The following is an 18,397-nucleotide window of genomic DNA, read 5'->3' as shown; positions in this document are numbered from 1 at the left end:
CCTAGAAACCAGTTTTGTACTCTAATGATAAATTACGTAAGTTAAAAATCTGGCTAAGATTCTCTATGCAAGAATTAAATATATACATGTCAAGAATATCTGTGGTATAGAAGCAGAAAACTTGGGATTTTTTTTTAATTTAAAAAACAAAGTACGATAATGGTAGGAGCAAAGAGTTTTTTGTAGAGTAACAGCTACCTCAACTGTGTTGTATATTTAAATGAGGTCATCACTATGCATCTTTAAAAACCTAGTTCTATTTGTGTGCCAATGATAATCCATGCAGAAATGGTGTTCGTGAATGTAGCCATTAAATAGTTTAGATGCATGGTGCCCTTCTACAGAGTATAAATTTAAATCCCCTTCTCATCCTAAAGGTTGATTTTATTTCTGGGTCTTGTTTCAAATCTAAATGGAGTAATACTGTACCATTAGAAATTAAAACAATGAAGGCACCTTCTTTAACAAAATATATACTTCTAAAAATGCTTAATTTGGATTTAAAGAAATACACCCCCAATATAGATATTTAGAAGATAAAAAAATATAAGAATTAAGTCACACAATTCTAATGTCTAGCAACCACTGTTAATATTTTTTATATTTATTTTAGTTTTTCCTATGTATATTAAATATTTTTAACATGTTAGAGATGATACCTTTGGTTTATATAATCCTTTTTCATTGCTATTAAGAATCTGTGGTAGAACACATAAATAGGTGGAAAACCATACCATGCTCGTGGATCGGAAGAATCAACATTGTTAAAATGACTATTCTGCCCAAAGTTATCTACAGATTCAATGCAATCCCTATTAAATTACCAACATCATTTTTCACAGATACAGAAAGAATAATTCTACACTTTGTGTGGAACCGGAGAAGACCCCGTTTAGCAAAAGCAATTTTAAGCAACAAAAACAAAATGGGAGGTATTAATTTACCAGACTTCAAACTATGCTACAAAGCTGTGATTATTAAAACTGCTTGGTATTGGCACAAGTGCAGGGACTCAGACCAATGGAACAGAACAGAAAATCCAAACATAAAACCATCCTCATATAGCCATCTAATCTTTGACAAAGCAGACAAAAACATACTCCGGGGAAAAGATTCCTTATTTAATAAATGGTGCTGGGAAAACTGGATAGCCACATGTAGAAGACTAAAACAGGACCCACAGCTTTCACCTCTCACAAAAATCAAATCACGGTGGCTAACAGACTTAAATCTTAGGGGGAAAACTGTTAGAATTCTAGAAGAAAATGTAGGAAAGACTCTTACAGACATTGGTCTAGGCAAAGAATTTATGAAGAAAAGCCCTAAGGCAATCACAGCAACAACAAAAATAAATGAATGGGACCTGATTAAATTAAAAAGCTTCTGCACAGCCAAAGAAACAGTCATGAAAATAAACAGACAGCCTACAGAATGGGAAAAAATTTTCACATACTACACATCAGATAAAGGTCTGATAACAAGAAGCTATTTAGAACTCAGGAAAATCAGCAAGAAAAAATCAAACAACCCTATCAAAAAATGGGCAAAGGACATGAATAGAAATTTTTCAAAAGAAGATATAAGAATGGCTAACAAACATATGAAAAAATGCTCAACGTCCCTAATCATCAGGGAAATGCAAATCAAAACCACAATGAGATATCACTTAACTCCAGTGAGAATGGCCTTTATCAAAAAGTCCCAAAACAACACATGTTGGCGTGGATGCGGAGAGACAGGAACACTCATACACTGCTGGTGGGACTGCAAACTAGTGCAACCCCTGTGGAAAGCATTATGGAGATACCTTAAACAGATTCAGGTAGACCTACCATTCGATCCAACAATCCCATTATTGAGCATCTACCCAGAAGAACAAAAGTCATTCTACAACAAAGACACCTGTACCTGAATGTTTATAGCAGCACAATTCACAATTGCAAAGATGTGGAAACAACCCAAATGCCCATCAATCCACGAATGGATTGGTAAACTGTGGTATATGTATACCATGGAGTATTACTCAGCTATAAGAAATAACGATGATACGACATCGCTTTGGTTCTCCTGGAGAGAGTTGGAACCCATTATATTAAGTGATGTATTCAAAGAATGGAAAAACAAGCATTACATGTACTCACCAGAAAATTGGTTTCCCTGATCATCACCTAAATGCACATCAGGGAAGGGTACCAATTAGATATCAGACTGAGACGGGGGGTGGGGGGTGGGGGGAGGGGATGGATGTATGCCTACACGATGAGTGCGTTGCGCACCGTCTGGGGAATGGTCATGCTTGAAGGTGCTGACTCGGGGAGGTGGGGGCTGGGGGGAGGGGATGGAGGTATGACTACATGGTGAGTGCCAGGCGCACTGTCTGGTGAATGAACACGCTTGAGGGTCTGACTCAGGGGGATGGGCGGGCCATGGACAATGTATATAACCTGAACTTATGTAACCCCATGATGAGCTGAAATTAAAAAAAAAAAAAAAAAGAATCTGTGGTAAATATAATTTTATCATGTAGAATTATACAATCTACTTAATCCATTATTATTGAAGATTTATGTTATTTGCATTTTTAAATTATAAACAGTGACATAGTTAACATCGTTGTGCATAAAACTTGACTTACATTTCAAAATTATGAATCCCTCAAAATTAAAATTACTGGGTTAAAGTACATGAATACTTTTATAAGGGTGTTGATACATGTTGCTAAATTGTTGGAGAGATTGTAGTAATTAACATCCTCACCAGTGGTCTATTGGAGTACTGTGTCATTTGAACATAGTTTGGTGATTTGATTGGCAAATAATGAAATCTTGCTTTAATCTGCACTTTTTGATTACTGATGAGATTAAACATTTTTAAAAATGTTTCCTAGCCATTGTTATTTTTTTCTCTGTGAGATGTCTGTTCATGTTCTTTGCCCATTTTTCTACTATATTATCTAATGGGGATGTCTTTATTGTTTCCTTTGTTCGTAAAAACATTTTCTTATTAAAGATAGTAGGCTTTTTTCATATCATTGCCAATATTTTTTCTAGTTTTGTTGGATGTGTAATTTTATGATTTTTGATATGTAGAAGTTTCAGATTTTTACATGTATAAGTTTATTGATCTTTTTTGTAATTTTTTTATTGCTTTTATGTTTAGAACATTATTCCTGATTCAGGGATAGGATAAATAATCAACTTTGTTGTCGTCTTTAATTTTATGACTATTCACATTTTTCTTTTGAGTATTTTAGAATTTATTGTGTTTTAGAATGTAAATGAAGCTCTAAACAATTTTTTTTTTTTATTCAAAGTAGCTTCAGTTTCCCCAGCACAATTGAGTGAATGATCCAATTTCTTTCTTATTGACTGGTAGGCAGCTCTTCATCTTGCATTACTTTCTTATATATTCAAGGGCTTATTTTTGAGGGATCTCTTCCGTTCTACTTGCTTGTGGTTTTCCTTCTCATGTAATACATTATTTTAATTATTGCAGCACCAATACTGGTTCTATATCTTCTTTTTTTTGACAGTTAATACCTCTTATTTCTACTTCAGTTTAATTGATTAGGCTAGAACTTTTATAACCGTGTTTAGTAAAACTGGTAATAGTAAACATTCTTATTTTGTTTCTGATTTTGAATATAAATACTTATATCTTTAAATAGTTATGTGAAGGAAATTTTTTTAATTCTTTGCTCTCAGCGTTAATCTGGATTAGCAAAGAATTTTATCAGATGCCTTTCCAGTATCTGTAATATGTCTGAATCTGGAAGTTGTTTATGAAGTGAATTTTTGTAGGTGAATCATACTTTGTAAGTAACTTACATTGTAAATTCCAAAATGTGTCCCTAGAGAAAATGCTTCAATGCCAAGCAAAATATATTTTTTAATGCTAGAATGTTTCCTTTCCCTTAAAAGGCAGTAGGACATTTTCTTAATTACTAGTTAGAGAAAAAAAAAAAAATCTTCAAACAGAGAGATGGCGTTTGAGAATGTCTTCTAGCCCTGGCATTATTCCAGGAAACTCTTTCAAAAACATAGTGTCCAAAAACTGTCAAATTCTAGAAATCCAGAGAGCAGAATTGAACTAGAATTCAGGATCCTTCTGCTGATTGGCTGTGTGACCTTGCGGAGCCTCTTCACTTGACATATTATAGATATACTGATTCACAGTATGAAGTCATTTGTAGCTTTCAAACTGTGCTTCTCTGAATAGGGCTGGAAATTTCCTGAGAATCTTATTAACATTTCAAGAATTTGTAAATTGGGAGATTTGGGGGGAGAACCTTTGATATGTTCTGATTCTTGAATTTTTGATAATGTACTCCCTGTATTCAGATTATGTACATGGCTGTTGACTGACTTCTAGCAGCCACATAAATATAATGTTATTAATATTTGTGATAATTGACAAGTTAGTGTATTTATGTATTTTCATGGTAAGTCTGAAGGACACCTTCCTCCCCCCCCTTTGCTTTTTGCAGCCAGTGGGTGGGTCAATGCACCAAACCCAGTATAGGTAACATGCTTCTGTAGCACTGAAGAGTTGGTTGTGACAAATATCATTTACTACTTAGAGGCTCAGAAACACTTTTGTGTAATTGACCTGATTCACCTACTACCACTTTGCAGTTAGAAAATGCAGCTGTAGAAAGTGCTTCTATTTCTTGAAATAAACTTGATTTTATATACATTTATATTTCTAATATTGTATGTAAGTGTTCTAGAAATAGAAAAATCTTCCTTAGAAAAGTTATAGGAAAGTGGCTCGTGCCTATAATCTTAGCACCTTGGGAGGCCCACGAGGAAGGATTGCTTGAGGCCAGGAGTTCTGAGATCAGCCTGAGCAAGAAAAAGATCTAGTCTTTACAAAAAATAGAAAAATTAGTTGGGTGTGGTGGTGCACACCTGTAGTCCCAGCTACTCAGGAAGGAAGCTGAGGCAGGAGGATTGCTTGAGCCCAGGAGTTTGACATTGCTGTGAGCTAGGCTGATGCCATGGCACTCTAGCCTGGGCAGTAGAGCGAGACTCTGTCTCAAAACAAAAACACAACAAAAAAAGGCTATAGAAAAGCGAGTAGATCCGTGTAGTATCAGTATGTGTCCTATAAAGCTATGAATGATTTTATGCATTGTAGCTCATTAAAAAGTATTTATTTTTGGTATAAAATCACTCCCACCACCCCCCAAATTCTGCCATGGGTAATTGAACAAAGCCAAAATATTCTGTAAAAACTAACTTTGAGAATTTGATTTTGTATACAATAGCAGTTAAATATCTCTTTAGGAAGTAATTTGTTCAGAGGTTGCCCAGTAATGTTCAAAGCTGAATTTGCTTGCTCTGGCATATCTGTATTTCTAGTAATTTCTAAAAATTCTCTATGCATACTCTAAAAGTATTAACCTATGTTAATGTGATTCTTTTAGGAATAGTAAGAAATGCATGCCATGAAATTTTAAAGGAAAAGAGATTAGAAAAATTATTTTAGTAGTTAAGTATAGTTAGGATACAGAGTAGTTTCCAATGTTAATTTCAATTTATGACTTTAATACTTACTCTCAAACTTTGGCCAGTAATCAAATCTTTGTACTGTTAAGTTTCTTTATTTGAAATGCCCGTAGCTTAATTCATGTTAGATGATAGGGCCAATGCTAGTTTAAGATACTTCTCATTTTTAGGCAGCCTTTGAGATTCTCATTTTTTAGAGGCTTCTTGCTATAGAAGTTGTGTATAAACAGATTTTTAAAGAATCCGTGTTTTGCCAAATAATTAGTAATTTTTCCTAATTCTTTTATGTCTATTTTTGATTATTAGAGAGTAAGACCTTTGTGCATACACATTTGGCTTAATTGAGGGACCACAGATTTTAATGGGCGTAATGATTAATTGAAGAGGAAAATAAAATACATACAATTTAATATTACCATCTTTCTTTACTATGTATGCATTTAAAGAATCTCATTTTCTTACATCCAATTTAAGAAGGGCTGCATTTGAAATTATCTCTAATTTTAGACTTCTTCCTTCTGAATGAAAGAGTATTCCTTATATATAAAACCTAAGGGTATATATTTGATATTTTATGTATATTTACCCCAGAGTCTTTAGGTACTGAGGAAGCTGCTTAAGTTACTTTGCCTTTGAAATGCAGCATATCAGTTAATTACTGCCATATGTGCTGTGTAACAAATCATCCCAAAACTCAGTGACTTGAAATAATTGTTTATTTTCATGAATTTGTGGGCTGGTTGAGGAGACTGTGCTTTAGGCTGTGGTGGAGTGGCTTTGCTTCACCCTGTGTTTATGTGGTTTGGGCCTTCTCCAGGTGTCTCTCATTCTCCTTGGCACGGCAGGCTAGCCGAACGTGTTCTTCCAATGGCCACAGCACAGGCGCCAGAGGATAATCCCAATTGCCAAGCACACTTCAGTCCCATTTGCCTTATGTTTGTTTGCATCCCATCCATTGCCCAAAGCAAGTCACGTGGCTTAACCCAAAGTCCCAGGGAAGGAAGCGACCTGGAACTACAAAGTGATTGTACAACTCAGAGGGCATGTGTTCAGGGAGGAGTGAGGGATTGAGACCAGTATTTCAGCCTGCTACATGCAATTGAAGGACCTGACTGTCTTAATTTTGATGATGAGAAGCTGAAATAGGCAAATGTTAAAGTGATGAAAAAGGAATATACGGGATTTAATCTGTTTCTTAAAATTATAAATTGGTGAAATATGTAAAGAAGTGTGGAGTATAAGATGACATTAACTCAAGAATGAGGTGTAATAATAAATCTTTACCTGGTAGTTCTTAAGTTGTATAAATCATGTACTATATCAAATCCATTTCCTGCTGAACTTTGTTTTTTTTCTCTTGGTGTGATATTTTCTTTTGGGAATCAAAATTACTGCAGGGCAATACTTAAAGAATAATTTTTACCCATGGGGTAAAAAAATTCTGTGACATAAAGTGCTAATAATAATATGTACTTAATCGGAGGTATTTTAGAGTATTGGAGCCAACAGCAGAATAAAAGAAGCAATCTTAAAGAAATTGTCTTTAAGGGTAACATAAATAGCCTTCCCTATTCTTGGCACTTTGCCCAATATCTTCAAATGGTCAGTAAAAATGCTCTGCCCTCCAGTAATGCTCAAAAAATCAAAGATTCACTACAGTAAGAAAATTGTCTTGTATGATTCAGTGACAGTACCTATTTGAAGTGAAAAAAGGGAGGAGAAAGACTCCAAAAAAGCAAACAGATAAATATTAGATAATACATAATTTTTTTCTTAAACAATTCCTTTGTGTTTTAGGTAGACTGGATTTGCTTTGCATATTCTTTTTCCGGTGTGGTCTGGTTGGAGGAAGAGGTAGGGAAGTTTGACCTTCAGAACCAACAGGGCTTGAATAAAGTCAGGAGGGAGCCCGGTGTTTGCCCAGGAGTTGGTGTAGCTTAGTGCTGAGGCTGGAGTCATTCGAGGCCTCTTGGCAGCTGGTTGATTCTGCTCTCCTCTCCCAACACCACACTGTCCCAGAGCCCAAACTGTAGAATGTTATACTTTTCTATTGTATTATTCAATTATAATACTTCATGGAGAAGGGAACAAGCTTTGAGAAGCAAAGGGACTCACACGGTTATGTGTGGGATTGCCAGTAGAGCCAGCATGCAGTCCTCCTTTCTACACCAGGTGTCCCCTTCTGGGGGCAGGTGAGAGTGTGTGGGTGTGCAAATGCAGGAAGAGCGGGTTAAAATCCACTGAACGTGGTTGTAGTACTGTGTTCCTGATATAAAGAACTTTTAATATTTAGCCTTGGGAAATATTTTGGCATGGGAAAGCTAGAAAACCTTAAGAAAAAGTTACCTGAAAGTGTAACTGCCACATTTCAGTTGGCATAAAGATTTGGGAGTTTTTTTATACACTGTAGGAGTATATAAAAGCCAGTGGTTAAAATAACAATGACAGTCTTTACCTGCTTAGACAGGGTGCTGGTATTTTAGTTGGATGAAATGCCTGCTGTGTCCATATTGAATCAAAATGCTTGAAAAAGGTTTGGGAATCTCTTTTTAAAATTGAATTTGTAATTTTGTGTTGCTTTTTGTGGAGCTGAGGAAACTGAGGCCCATCTTAGTTATGATTCAGATGAGTTTACAGCATCAGCTAGAGCTGGAGCTAGAATCCTGCCTGGTGATCCTGGGACCACTGTCATCATTCCCACACCAGCGTGGTAACTTGTTTTATTGAGCCGTGCAGAGGTGAAGGGGGATATGCAAAGGAATAGGAAACTTCCCAAAGAGCAGCCGGTACAAATATTGTAAGATAAACAGATCAACTTGTGCTGTCACTGAGGTCTGGTATAGAAGACTGGAGTCACATGTATAGGACATGCCAGTATAATGAACAGGCCTTCAGAGACACCAGGGCAGCATCCTAATTCAACTCTTACTGTTCTGATTCCTTTTTTTCCCATTGTGTTTTCTGACTCACTTTCGTTAGCATTTATGAGTGTTGTTTTATATCCTTTACCTTGACTGTCTTGTCACCCAGCTGAAGTCTGTCAGGTGACAGGGTGTCTTTTTGTATCCTCAGCTCCTTAGCACCCAGCCCTGGGCCCGAAATGACATATGCACTTCACTTGATGCATTTTGAGTGAAAAAAAAAAAAAACCCCAAAAATATATATACACATATATATGAAATTCATATTCATATTTGATAGGTCTTAAATAGCTACCTGGAGCAAAGACCACGTCCAACTGAAAATGGGGACTTGAGAATCTCCATAGTAAGCCAAGCCCAGGAAGACGTTCTAAATGAGTTGATGTTTACAAAGCTGCAGCAGGTTATCTCCAAAGGGAATAGACTGGTATGATGCTGCCATAATTAGTTCTCTGGTTAGAAATCAAGATCTGTTTGTTTTATGAGACTCTCCTATACACAGCCTTTCTTAGGCACAGAGAAATAAACATTGTTGTGTCCTGGGCTTTATGGTCTATTGGGTCAGAGGAAGTCCTTGCATGTATGATAGGCTAAGTAATAAGGGAGTTGGGACTGTAATTATGTAAAATCAACATCAGGCACTTACTGGTTTATGTGCATTTTCTTACATACAGTTGCAATAGTGCATTCATGTGGTGAGCTAATGTGAGCTGCCTCAGGATAGGTGCCATGCTGCAGGGTTCTATCAGATTCTGGGCCCCACCTTCCAGGCTCTTGTCTCCGATGTCATGTCTTGTTAATCTGCCCTGCACAGTCTACTTTAGTTACAGTAGTTGCTTGCAGTTTATTGGTGCAAGTGACAGAGATGAGAGAGGTTGCTTTGGAAGGAGGGTGGAGCCTTCAGTCTGTAATGAAAAGCTGCTGCCTCTGGAATGTGATCATTTGATGCTGGTGATGTCTCCACTTGTGGAGCCCACATCTCTTTTCCATTGCAGGTGGATGTTGCTGTGAGAGTTAAGTTGCCAGCCCAGATTTAGGGAGAGGGGAATTAGATTCCACCTCTCAGTGGGAGAAGCAGCCCTCTTTAATCTGCCACACTGGTTTCCTTGATAGGTTCACCACTGGGAGACTTTAAAGAGGGAAAGTTGGATGTTGTGCTGGGTGTAATGACACATGATCAAATGTACTTTTAGATTTAGTTTCCAAAATGTTACTGGGAGCCCCTAGCACCCTCTCTCTTGCTGTTGTTTCCCATATAAAATTCTTTTTGACAAATCTATTTTTAGGTGGCAGGCATCTTTTCAAGACTATATCATTGTGTTGTATGCCAGGAATTTCCTTGAATTTTAAAATTGTCAGTTTTGTCTACTGGAAAGAGTATGAAATTTGGAATCAAACAAAACTGGGTGTAGCTTGGGGTTCTGCCTGCCTAGCTGTATAAGTTTGTGTTGTTTCAACCATTCTGTCTACTAGAAGTAATAATGCCTCTTTCACAGGGTTTCTTGGCACATAGTAAGTGCACAACAAATGTTATTAATTCACATTAAGATGTGAACGTTAAACTATAAATCAAGGAAAACCTTTTATTACTTGGTGAGGTTTTTTACACAGTGTTTTTATTATCCTTTATAGCTTCCAAATACCTTTACTATTAAGACCAACTATTTGCTCTGCACATATGAAGAATTAAATTTTCATCACACATTTACTAAACAAATGGATGTTTTTAAGTCTCCAAAATTTAAAAAAAAAAAAGTGAAGCTTGAAAGCCATCTTGTGGGTTTGAATTGAAATACCCCTGTTCAGCAGCTGAAACAGGTATGTCAGCAGCACTTGGACATTTTATTCATACAAACTTATTGGCTGAAAAGCTTGCAAGGCCAGGGAACATTCTGACCTTCTTTCATGGGACGGTAACTTTTTGCCTTTGCAAGCAGAATTTTGTCTTTATGTCTGGGTTCTACTCCACTATACAAAAGACGGTTGCTATGGTTTGAATGTGCCCCCCAAAGTTCATGTGTTGGAAACTTAATCCCCAATCCAACAACATTGGGAGGTAGGACCTTTAAGAGGTGATTAGGTCATGAGGGCTCTGCCCTCATAAATGGATTAATGCCGTTATCTGAAGAGTAGGTTCCTGGTAAAAGGATGAGTTTGATCTCCTGCTTGCTCTCACACTTGTGCTCCCTTGCCCTCCTGCCTTCTGTCATGGGATGATGCAGCAAAAAGGCCTCATCAGATGCAGACCCCTTGACCTTGGGCTTGCCAGCCTCCAGAACTGTAAGAAATAAATCTCTGTTCTTTATATTAATAAATTTCCCAGTCTCAGGTATTCTGTTGTAGCAGCACAAAATGGACTAAGGTAATGGCCCTTTTGTCATCTAGCTGGCTTGGAGGTTTTCAGTGCCTACTGTGTATCCCTGATGCCAGAGAGACAGAAAGCCCCACTGTCTTGGAACTCACATTCCCTAGGTGTCTGAGGGGCCAGATGGTGGGCGGGAAGGGGAGACAGGAAGATTTGGTGATAGTTTTCAGAAGGAGACAGTGCTGGACTTGAGATAGATTGGGTACCGGTAAAGCAGGGGAGGAAAGAAGACTATGCTGAAGGGTTTGGAGCTTGTTGTTCCAGGATCTATTGCTATATAACCAACTACCCCAAAACTTAGTGGCTTGAAACAAGCACCATGTTATTTATTGCACAATTCTGTGTGTCAGGAGTTTGGGCAGTTCTGCCGTAGGTGATGTTAGCTGATGTCACCTGGTGGTGGTTAGCCGATGGATGGGCTGGTCTACAGAGTCCATGGTGGCTTCACTCACATGTCTGGTGCCTTAGCTGGATGGCTAGAAGGCTGGACTCAGCTGGGACTGCTGACCGGAGTGCTTATGTATGGCCTCCTCGGCGTGGTGGTCCCACGGTAGCTGGGTTTTTTACAGGGCAGCTCTGGGCTCCCAGGAGACCTAGGCAGAAGCTGCAAGGTTTTTTCACACCTGGCTTTAGAAGTCTTAGAGGATCGTTTCCTCTGCATCCTGTTGGTAAGCAAGTCACTAGGGCCAGCCCATATTTAAGGAGCGAGGAATTAGACTCCACCTCTCAGTGGGAGAAGTAGCCCTCTTCAATCTGCCACCTGGGTTCCTTGATAGGGGCACCACTGGGAGACTTTAAAGAGGGAAGGTTGGATGGTGTGGTGGGTGTTATGACACAGGATCAAATGTACTTTTAGATTCAGGGGCAAACATCAGATGATAGTGGACTGAAAAGCCAGCAAGTGTTGGAAGTGGGATAATGGGTGTGGAGTACTTTTCAAGATTCTTGGCTTCGTGAGAAGATGGGAATGTGTGTGGAGGCTCAGAGCGAGGCTTAGGGTTGGAGACATTTGCTTGTTTTGCTTTGTTTTGAAGATGGGTGAGGTCACCAATGACCCATTCTTTTCCAAATCATGGTTGTGCATTTTCATTCTCTAAACTGACCTCTTAACTGATTAAACACTGTTGAAATTGTGCCTTCTCTTATCTTTGGTAATATATCTTTCTCTGGTCCTGGTCCTCCTGCCTGTGACTAAGAGTTGTTTCCTTAAAAAGTATCCTTTCCCAGGTTCTGTCCCAGCCTTCCATCTGTTGTCATGATCTGAACTGCCACCTGCATGGTGAAGGCCCCCAGCTCTATAACTTGTATGGACCTCCAGACCTATCTATCCAGTTGCCACCTACACATCTTCTCCTACATGTCCCTGTAATTCCTCTACCTGTTTCTATTATAATCCTTCAACCTGGCCAGGCCAGAAGTCTATATGATTTTCTCTTCATCTGTCTGTCACCCTGTGCATCCAAACAGGTTACAAAGTACTGTTAATGTTGCTTTAAAACCAGGGTTCTTGACTGTGGCTGTGTGTAAGCATCACCTGTGGAGCTTTGCAGAAATGCAGACCCAGAGCCCCTTCCCGAACTTACTGTGTCAGAAGCTCTTGGGACATAGGTGCCCATGTTTTTGTAAAGCTTCCCGGGTGATTCTGATGTTCACTTCAGATTGAAAACAACTCTAAGGCTTTTCTCTAGTCCTCCAACTTGTTTCTACCATTGCTGCTTTGGTTTAAGCCTTTATGGTTTCCTGTGGCTGCCATAACAAATACCTTGAACTTGGTGGCTTAAAATGAGGATATTTATTCTCCACAGTTCTGGAGGCCACAAGTGTGAAATCAGGCTGTCAGCAGGGCCATGCTGCCTCTGAAGGGGAGCGTCCTTCCTTGCTTCTTCCAGCTTCTGGTGGCTCTGGGTGTTTCATATCTCCAGTCTCTGCCTCCATGTCCACATGGTCATCTCCTCTCTATCCCTGTGTGTCTCTTACAAAGACACTTGCCGTTGGATTTAGGGCTCACCAGTAATCCATGGCGACTTCATCTTGAGATCCTTAATTACATCTGCAAAGACCCCTTTTCCAAAAGGTCACATTCACAGGATCTAGGATGTGGACATGTCTTTTTGGGGCCACCATTCAGCCCACTCCATGCCCCCTTGTGGCTATGATGGCTCTCCTGTCTGATCATCTTGCCTCTAGTCCATCCCATGCTGTGCTGCCCTAGCCCTCACTCTCTGTTCCCAATCATGGCAGCCATTCACTTAACTCTCACCAGGCTCCCAGTCCCCTCAGGTGAAAAGCTGTGCCCCTGTGGAGCTCCAGGCTGGTAGAATCCAGCCCCTGCCTTTTACCCTCCTTGCCCCTTACTCCTTCTCCTCTTGAACTTTGTGCTCTCCGCAGTACTAAACCACCTGTAGTCCTGCTGGCCTTGTACATGCTGTTGCCCTGTACTGCCATTTAGTCATTTTGCTGAGATTTTAAGACAGTTCAAGCAGTGCCTGCTCCACGAAGCCTTCCACAGTGCCTCTTCCTGTGTGCTCTGTGCTATTAGCGCATCTTGTTATTTGTGTATTGTACCACACTTGGTTTTGTGCCTTTCTCTCCTAAGCGGAGAGTTCTGTGAAGGCAGGGAAGCTGATATTCATCATTGTAGCTCTAGTACTTGGCATTATAAATGTTGAATGAATGACCATGTAGCTTAACCTAATTAGAAACTTGTCTATCTTGACACTGGCTTTTCCACTACTACCGTAATTATTTCCAACAGGATTTTTCATCTAGATGTGTTAAGTAAGGAGGCAGTCTGTAAATAGATTGGCTTATTATTTGCTTAACCTGCAATATCTGTGCATCTGTGCTCAGGCAGTTTAAATTAAAATGTCGCTGCATGTGTTCAAGTTGACATTTCTGTTTTTTTCCCCTTTATATTAGATATGGCTTTTGGGTTGTAAGTAGTAGAAAGCAACCTGAGTTAGTTGAAACTAAAAAGAATTTCATAAAGAAGGGTAAGAGTACCTCTGGCCAATAGAACCCTTCAGGATCCTCTTTCCATTTCTTTTTGCTGCTTGTCTCTGTTAATCTGCTTCATTCTTCACTTTGTCTGCTTCTTTGGCCATGTAACAGACGGTGACATCCCCGCAGCCCCTGTGTTTACATTTTACAGCTCTAGTCACCGACAGAGAATGGATGGCTATCTCTCTGTTCCAGCTTTGTATTTTCTAGGATGAGAATGTCATTGGCCAGCTTGGGCCAGATGTCAACCTCTGGCCAATCAGCTCCAGGGTGGTGGGGAGGATGCTGGCATGGCCGCTGCATTCAGCCATGGTAGCGGGGCTCACCTTTGGGAGTGAAGGAGTAAATTCCAGAGAAGACAGTATAATTGTGAGCAGATAGCCTAAGAAGTGTCCGCCACACCCTTACTGGGCCAGGTGTCTTGACCAGGAGCGTGTGGTTGAGAGAAAGATGCAGTACAGAGCTGGTTAAAAGCGAGGGCATGGAAAGCCTTGCCAGATTTGTGCTCATTGTCTCTAGTCCACAGTAGTGAAAATGTTCCTCTCAGTTGTTTACAATCCTGACTTTAATTGGTTCACATATGTTTCCTTTAATATAGAACGTTCATCTTGATTTAAGTGATGGGGAAATGTATTAAAACAAACTGGGATTGTAATGGTTGTTGACTCATGGATACTTTATAGTAGTGATCACAAATATGTTTAAGAAAATTATGTACATTATTTTGATCTTGCCTGAGAAAAAGAGAGGAATAAGACTTGAAATAAATTATCTTTTTATTTGAGAGACATTTTTTATATAGCTGACATTCTTTGGTAATGGAAATGAAAACAGATGAAAAACACAGTGGGAATGACTTCCGGTGATAATCTAAAACCATTGTCAGACTGTAGCTATGACTTGACTGGTAAAACAAACACGCAAAACCCCTTTGTTACAACTTCTGCTGTTCTCTAGTGGGCCTCACACCCCCGTGCCCCCTCTCCAGCCACTCTCTTTTGTTTAGTGTAGCCGGAGAAGTCCCAGGGGTCCGCTGGACAAGACAGTTAGGACAGGCATAAGCCACTAGCCTTGTCCCCTAACTTTGGTGTTCTGAGGGAACCTTGGAGCAGTCGTATTTATCCATGTAAACTTTAAATGATTTCCTTCCCTTCTTTTAGTTTTTATTCTTGAAAAGAGTTTTTGCCAAGGTGGAGGCAGAGAATAGTTGTGTCAGTGTGGCAACATGGGACAGCAGTAAGAACATACAGGGCCAATTAATCCAGAGTTAGAAAATACAGTTGGAAATTGAAATGCTAACTGTAATCCTGCATTTCTTCTAACCACTGGTGTTAGCTAAATACAGGAAATCTGCTTAAGGACACTGTATGTTTCCTAGATGACTTTTAAGTTATTTGACAGTTTGTGGGCTAAAACTTATATGTATATTTTTTACGAGCTAATTTTTGCTAACAAAAGTATTTAATTTCTGCAGGCTATTTTTTGCTAACCCAACAGTGTAGGGTTCAGACAGAAATGGGGATGAATGTAGACAATTCAGAACTTTCAGAAAGCAAGTAATTAAACTTGGTCTTTTTACAAATAAAGATCCTACAGACAACATTAACATGATTTAAAAGTGAGAGATGAGGTTTAATTAGTATGCTATTTTCTAACTAGTTCATTTAAAAATATTTCTCAAGTGTTTCTCTGGGGTCCATTAGAATGGTGCTGGCTGAATTGAGCCAGCGCTAATACAGCCTGTGCAGAGTACTCATTAGTTTATTTATACTCCATCTCTTTCCAAAAAGATATGAAGAGTCTGACTTTGTAGATAGAATAGGCAACCTATACTTACACATCGCTCTTAAATTAAGTTTCTGGAAGTGATTTGAATTTCATTATAGCTCTAGTCTGTTTTGCAACCCTTTACTTTTTGGGGGTGTTAGTGGGCAATTCTTTATGACCATTCCTGTCTTTTCTTTATTCCCTCTAACTTTGATGCTTAAAACTTTCAAAATCTGCCAATAAATGAACCCTTTCATCCCTCTTTCTAGGTACAATGGTGCTTTACCTAATGGAGACCGAGGACGGAGGAAAAGCAGGTTTGCTCTCTATAAGCGGCCCAAGGCAAATGGTGTCAGACCCAGCACGGTCCATGTGATATCCACGCCCCAGGCATCCAAGGTAGGTTGGCAGAATTGGGCGGGCCTTGGCAAACAGTTACTCATGGTGACTCCTTCAGTTGCTCTCACGTAGGGCAGTTTCTCAGACCAACTGAGGCTGGCTAGCTCTTTGTGGTGAGGGGCTGTGCTGTGGGATGTTTAGCGGCACCTCTTGCCTTGACCCCTGGATTCCAGTAGCACCCTGCTCGCCTGCATAGTTGTTAACCACCAAAGATGTCTCAAGACATCGCGGAATGTCTCCTGGAGACAGGTGGGCAAGTAAAATCTGCTCTGTTATGAACCACTGCTTTAGGATATAAAGCAACTAACATTTATCAATTTAGAATAGTTGTAGTTGAAAGATACATGATGTTCTTTATCCTAAGAAGTTCTTGTGTTGTCTTGGTTTAAACCTCATGAAGATTTGTTATTTTCCTTCTGTTGAGTGCAGTAGGTATTTTCGCACAATCTACATGTACATGGAATTCAATTTGTGTGATTATTAGAAAGGCAGTAAGTAAACAGAGCTAAGTGACATAAGTCACTATACATTTTACTTCTTTTAGGTTTGAAGTCAATAAAATGCTACATTTTTTAAAAGGATTATTTTATTTGTTTTCTGATACATAGGTCAAGGAGAAATTTGCATTTCCAGTCTGGTTTGGTGTATGTTACATATTAGATTTGTTATAGTTTTTCTTTAATTAAATTCTTTATTGTACATTATAGTTTCTTTTTCTATGGAATAGTTATATTTACCTTAAGTATTTCATATGGGGCTAGTGGCTATACACATAGGTCATCATGAGTTGGAGCCATCTGGGATGTTAATAAGAGCCTTGATTCCCATTTTTACTGAAAACCCATTTTCAAAGAAAAATGAATAGCTTTGTGGAAGCACGTGTGGTATTTATGTGCAACGTTAGCAACATAGATCACCTTTGAGAATGTTTTTATTTAAAGACCTCCTATTGTTTCTGAGGCAGTGCCAGGGAAAGAATTTGTTAGACTGTACCAATTAAGATTGTCTTGCATTAATGAGGGAATAAATAGATAGGAAAATATCAAGCACCAAGGAAACAGGAAAGATTAATGTCTGGTGGACAGGCCAAAGCTAGAGAAAGATAAATAAACTAAAAGTTTTAGGAGAAGAGGACATTTTATAAGGAAAACAAAGGAAATCCAGCTTCACAAAGATTCTGAGGAAAGAGGAAGGTAAAATAGCAACAAAGTCTTGGAAGGTCAAGGAAATATGAGAAAGATTTTATAGTCTAGAAATATTTGGTGAAGGACACCAAAACAAATGTTGAAGCATGTGATGAGTGCCAAAGATGTTCTGGTATTATACATGTGGCCCTTATAATTTTGTCTGTTTGTTGACATTTCTTTGCTTTCCTTTCTCTTTTGTAAAAAAAATCTTAATATTAATACAGGGGCTGATATATGAAACCTTTGTAGAACTCTTGCGTTGATTACTCAGACGTCACATTGTGATAGAATACGAAACTATTGAGTGACAAGTGGCTCTTCCTTATTCTTTACCCCCCCATCTCCTCCTGTTTTACTACCTTTTATGTTTTACCTAGATTTTATTTCAATTTATTGAGATTAGAAATTTTTTGGTGTTTGTCTGTTTAAATCTGTGTTTAAAAATATTCCCCACAGTACCCGGAGTAGGGCAAACTGGGTTTTGGTCTTGACCCTCTTATCTTGTAATGTGGAAAAAGATATTCTCCCAGGGCCTCAGATCACTCGTTTATAAGCTCAGCAAATTGGCTACAGGCAGAGGCCGTGTTGAATCAAATAAGATACTTTGGTTATAAGCAACAGAAATTATTCTGCTTAAAAAAAAAATGGAGAGATTACGTAGGATAGGGCAGGAGTAGCTCTCAGAAGCAAAGAAGAGTTGAGTAGCCAGGTTTTGTGAGAGAGGAGAAGCGCAGCATCCACAGGAGTTAACATGGGTGTTCTTTCAGGGGTGTTACGAAGTGACTTGACTCCAGCCACCATCTGTCTCTTTTAAAGTTTTTAAATTTTCACAAGAGAGAGTCTGACAGGCCTAGCCTGGGTTACTCAGCCGGGACCAAGGGAGATAGGCAGGCCGGGCAAGTTTGCTGGGAGCTGACCAGCACCCTGGGCTGCCTGTACCTGCTTTATCTCCTTCATCTTTGTACCTCTGCCTTGAGGCCTGGTGTGTAGTGAGTACTGGGTAATGGTTTGTACCTTGAACGTCTGCCGCCTCCTCTGCCTGCTCCGGCCTCACTCTGTTTGGTCCCCCTCAAGCTCTCGTCCCAGCCAGCCCTGCCTGGCCACTTCTGCTAAGTTTGCACTGTTGGCCCTTCTACTCTGGAGCCCCATAGAGTTATAGACAAAACTCCTTGCGTATTTAACCTTGTCCTCAAGTACTCCTCCCACCACCTGGCCTTAACTGAATCCGATTTTAAACTAACGTGCTCT

General features: G+C 39.3%; 1 protein-coding gene across 1 annotated transcript in view; it reads left to right on the top strand.

Annotated features, from left to right (window-relative positions):
• The window catches only part of PELI2 (pellino E3 ubiquitin protein ligase family member 2), a 159,205-nt gene that overhangs the window by 33,928 nt on the left and 106,880 nt on the right, over positions 1–18,397 (top strand). The window contains exon 2 of the mRNA XM_045566622.1: positions 15,833–15,962. Coding sequence (XP_045422578.1) covers positions 15,833–15,962 — 130 coding nt within the window. The remainder of the gene's footprint in view (positions 1–15,832; positions 15,963–18,397) is intronic.

The sequence above is a fragment of the Lemur catta genome, chromosome 1, assembly GCF_020740605.2.
Source record: "Lemur catta isolate mLemCat1 chromosome 1, mLemCat1.pri, whole genome shotgun sequence".
Classification (NCBI taxonomy): Eukaryota; Metazoa; Chordata; class Mammalia; order Primates; family Lemuridae; genus Lemur; species Lemur catta.
The sequence above is the reverse complement of the archived record's forward strand: the minus strand, read 5'-3'. Positions and strand labels throughout refer to the sequence as shown.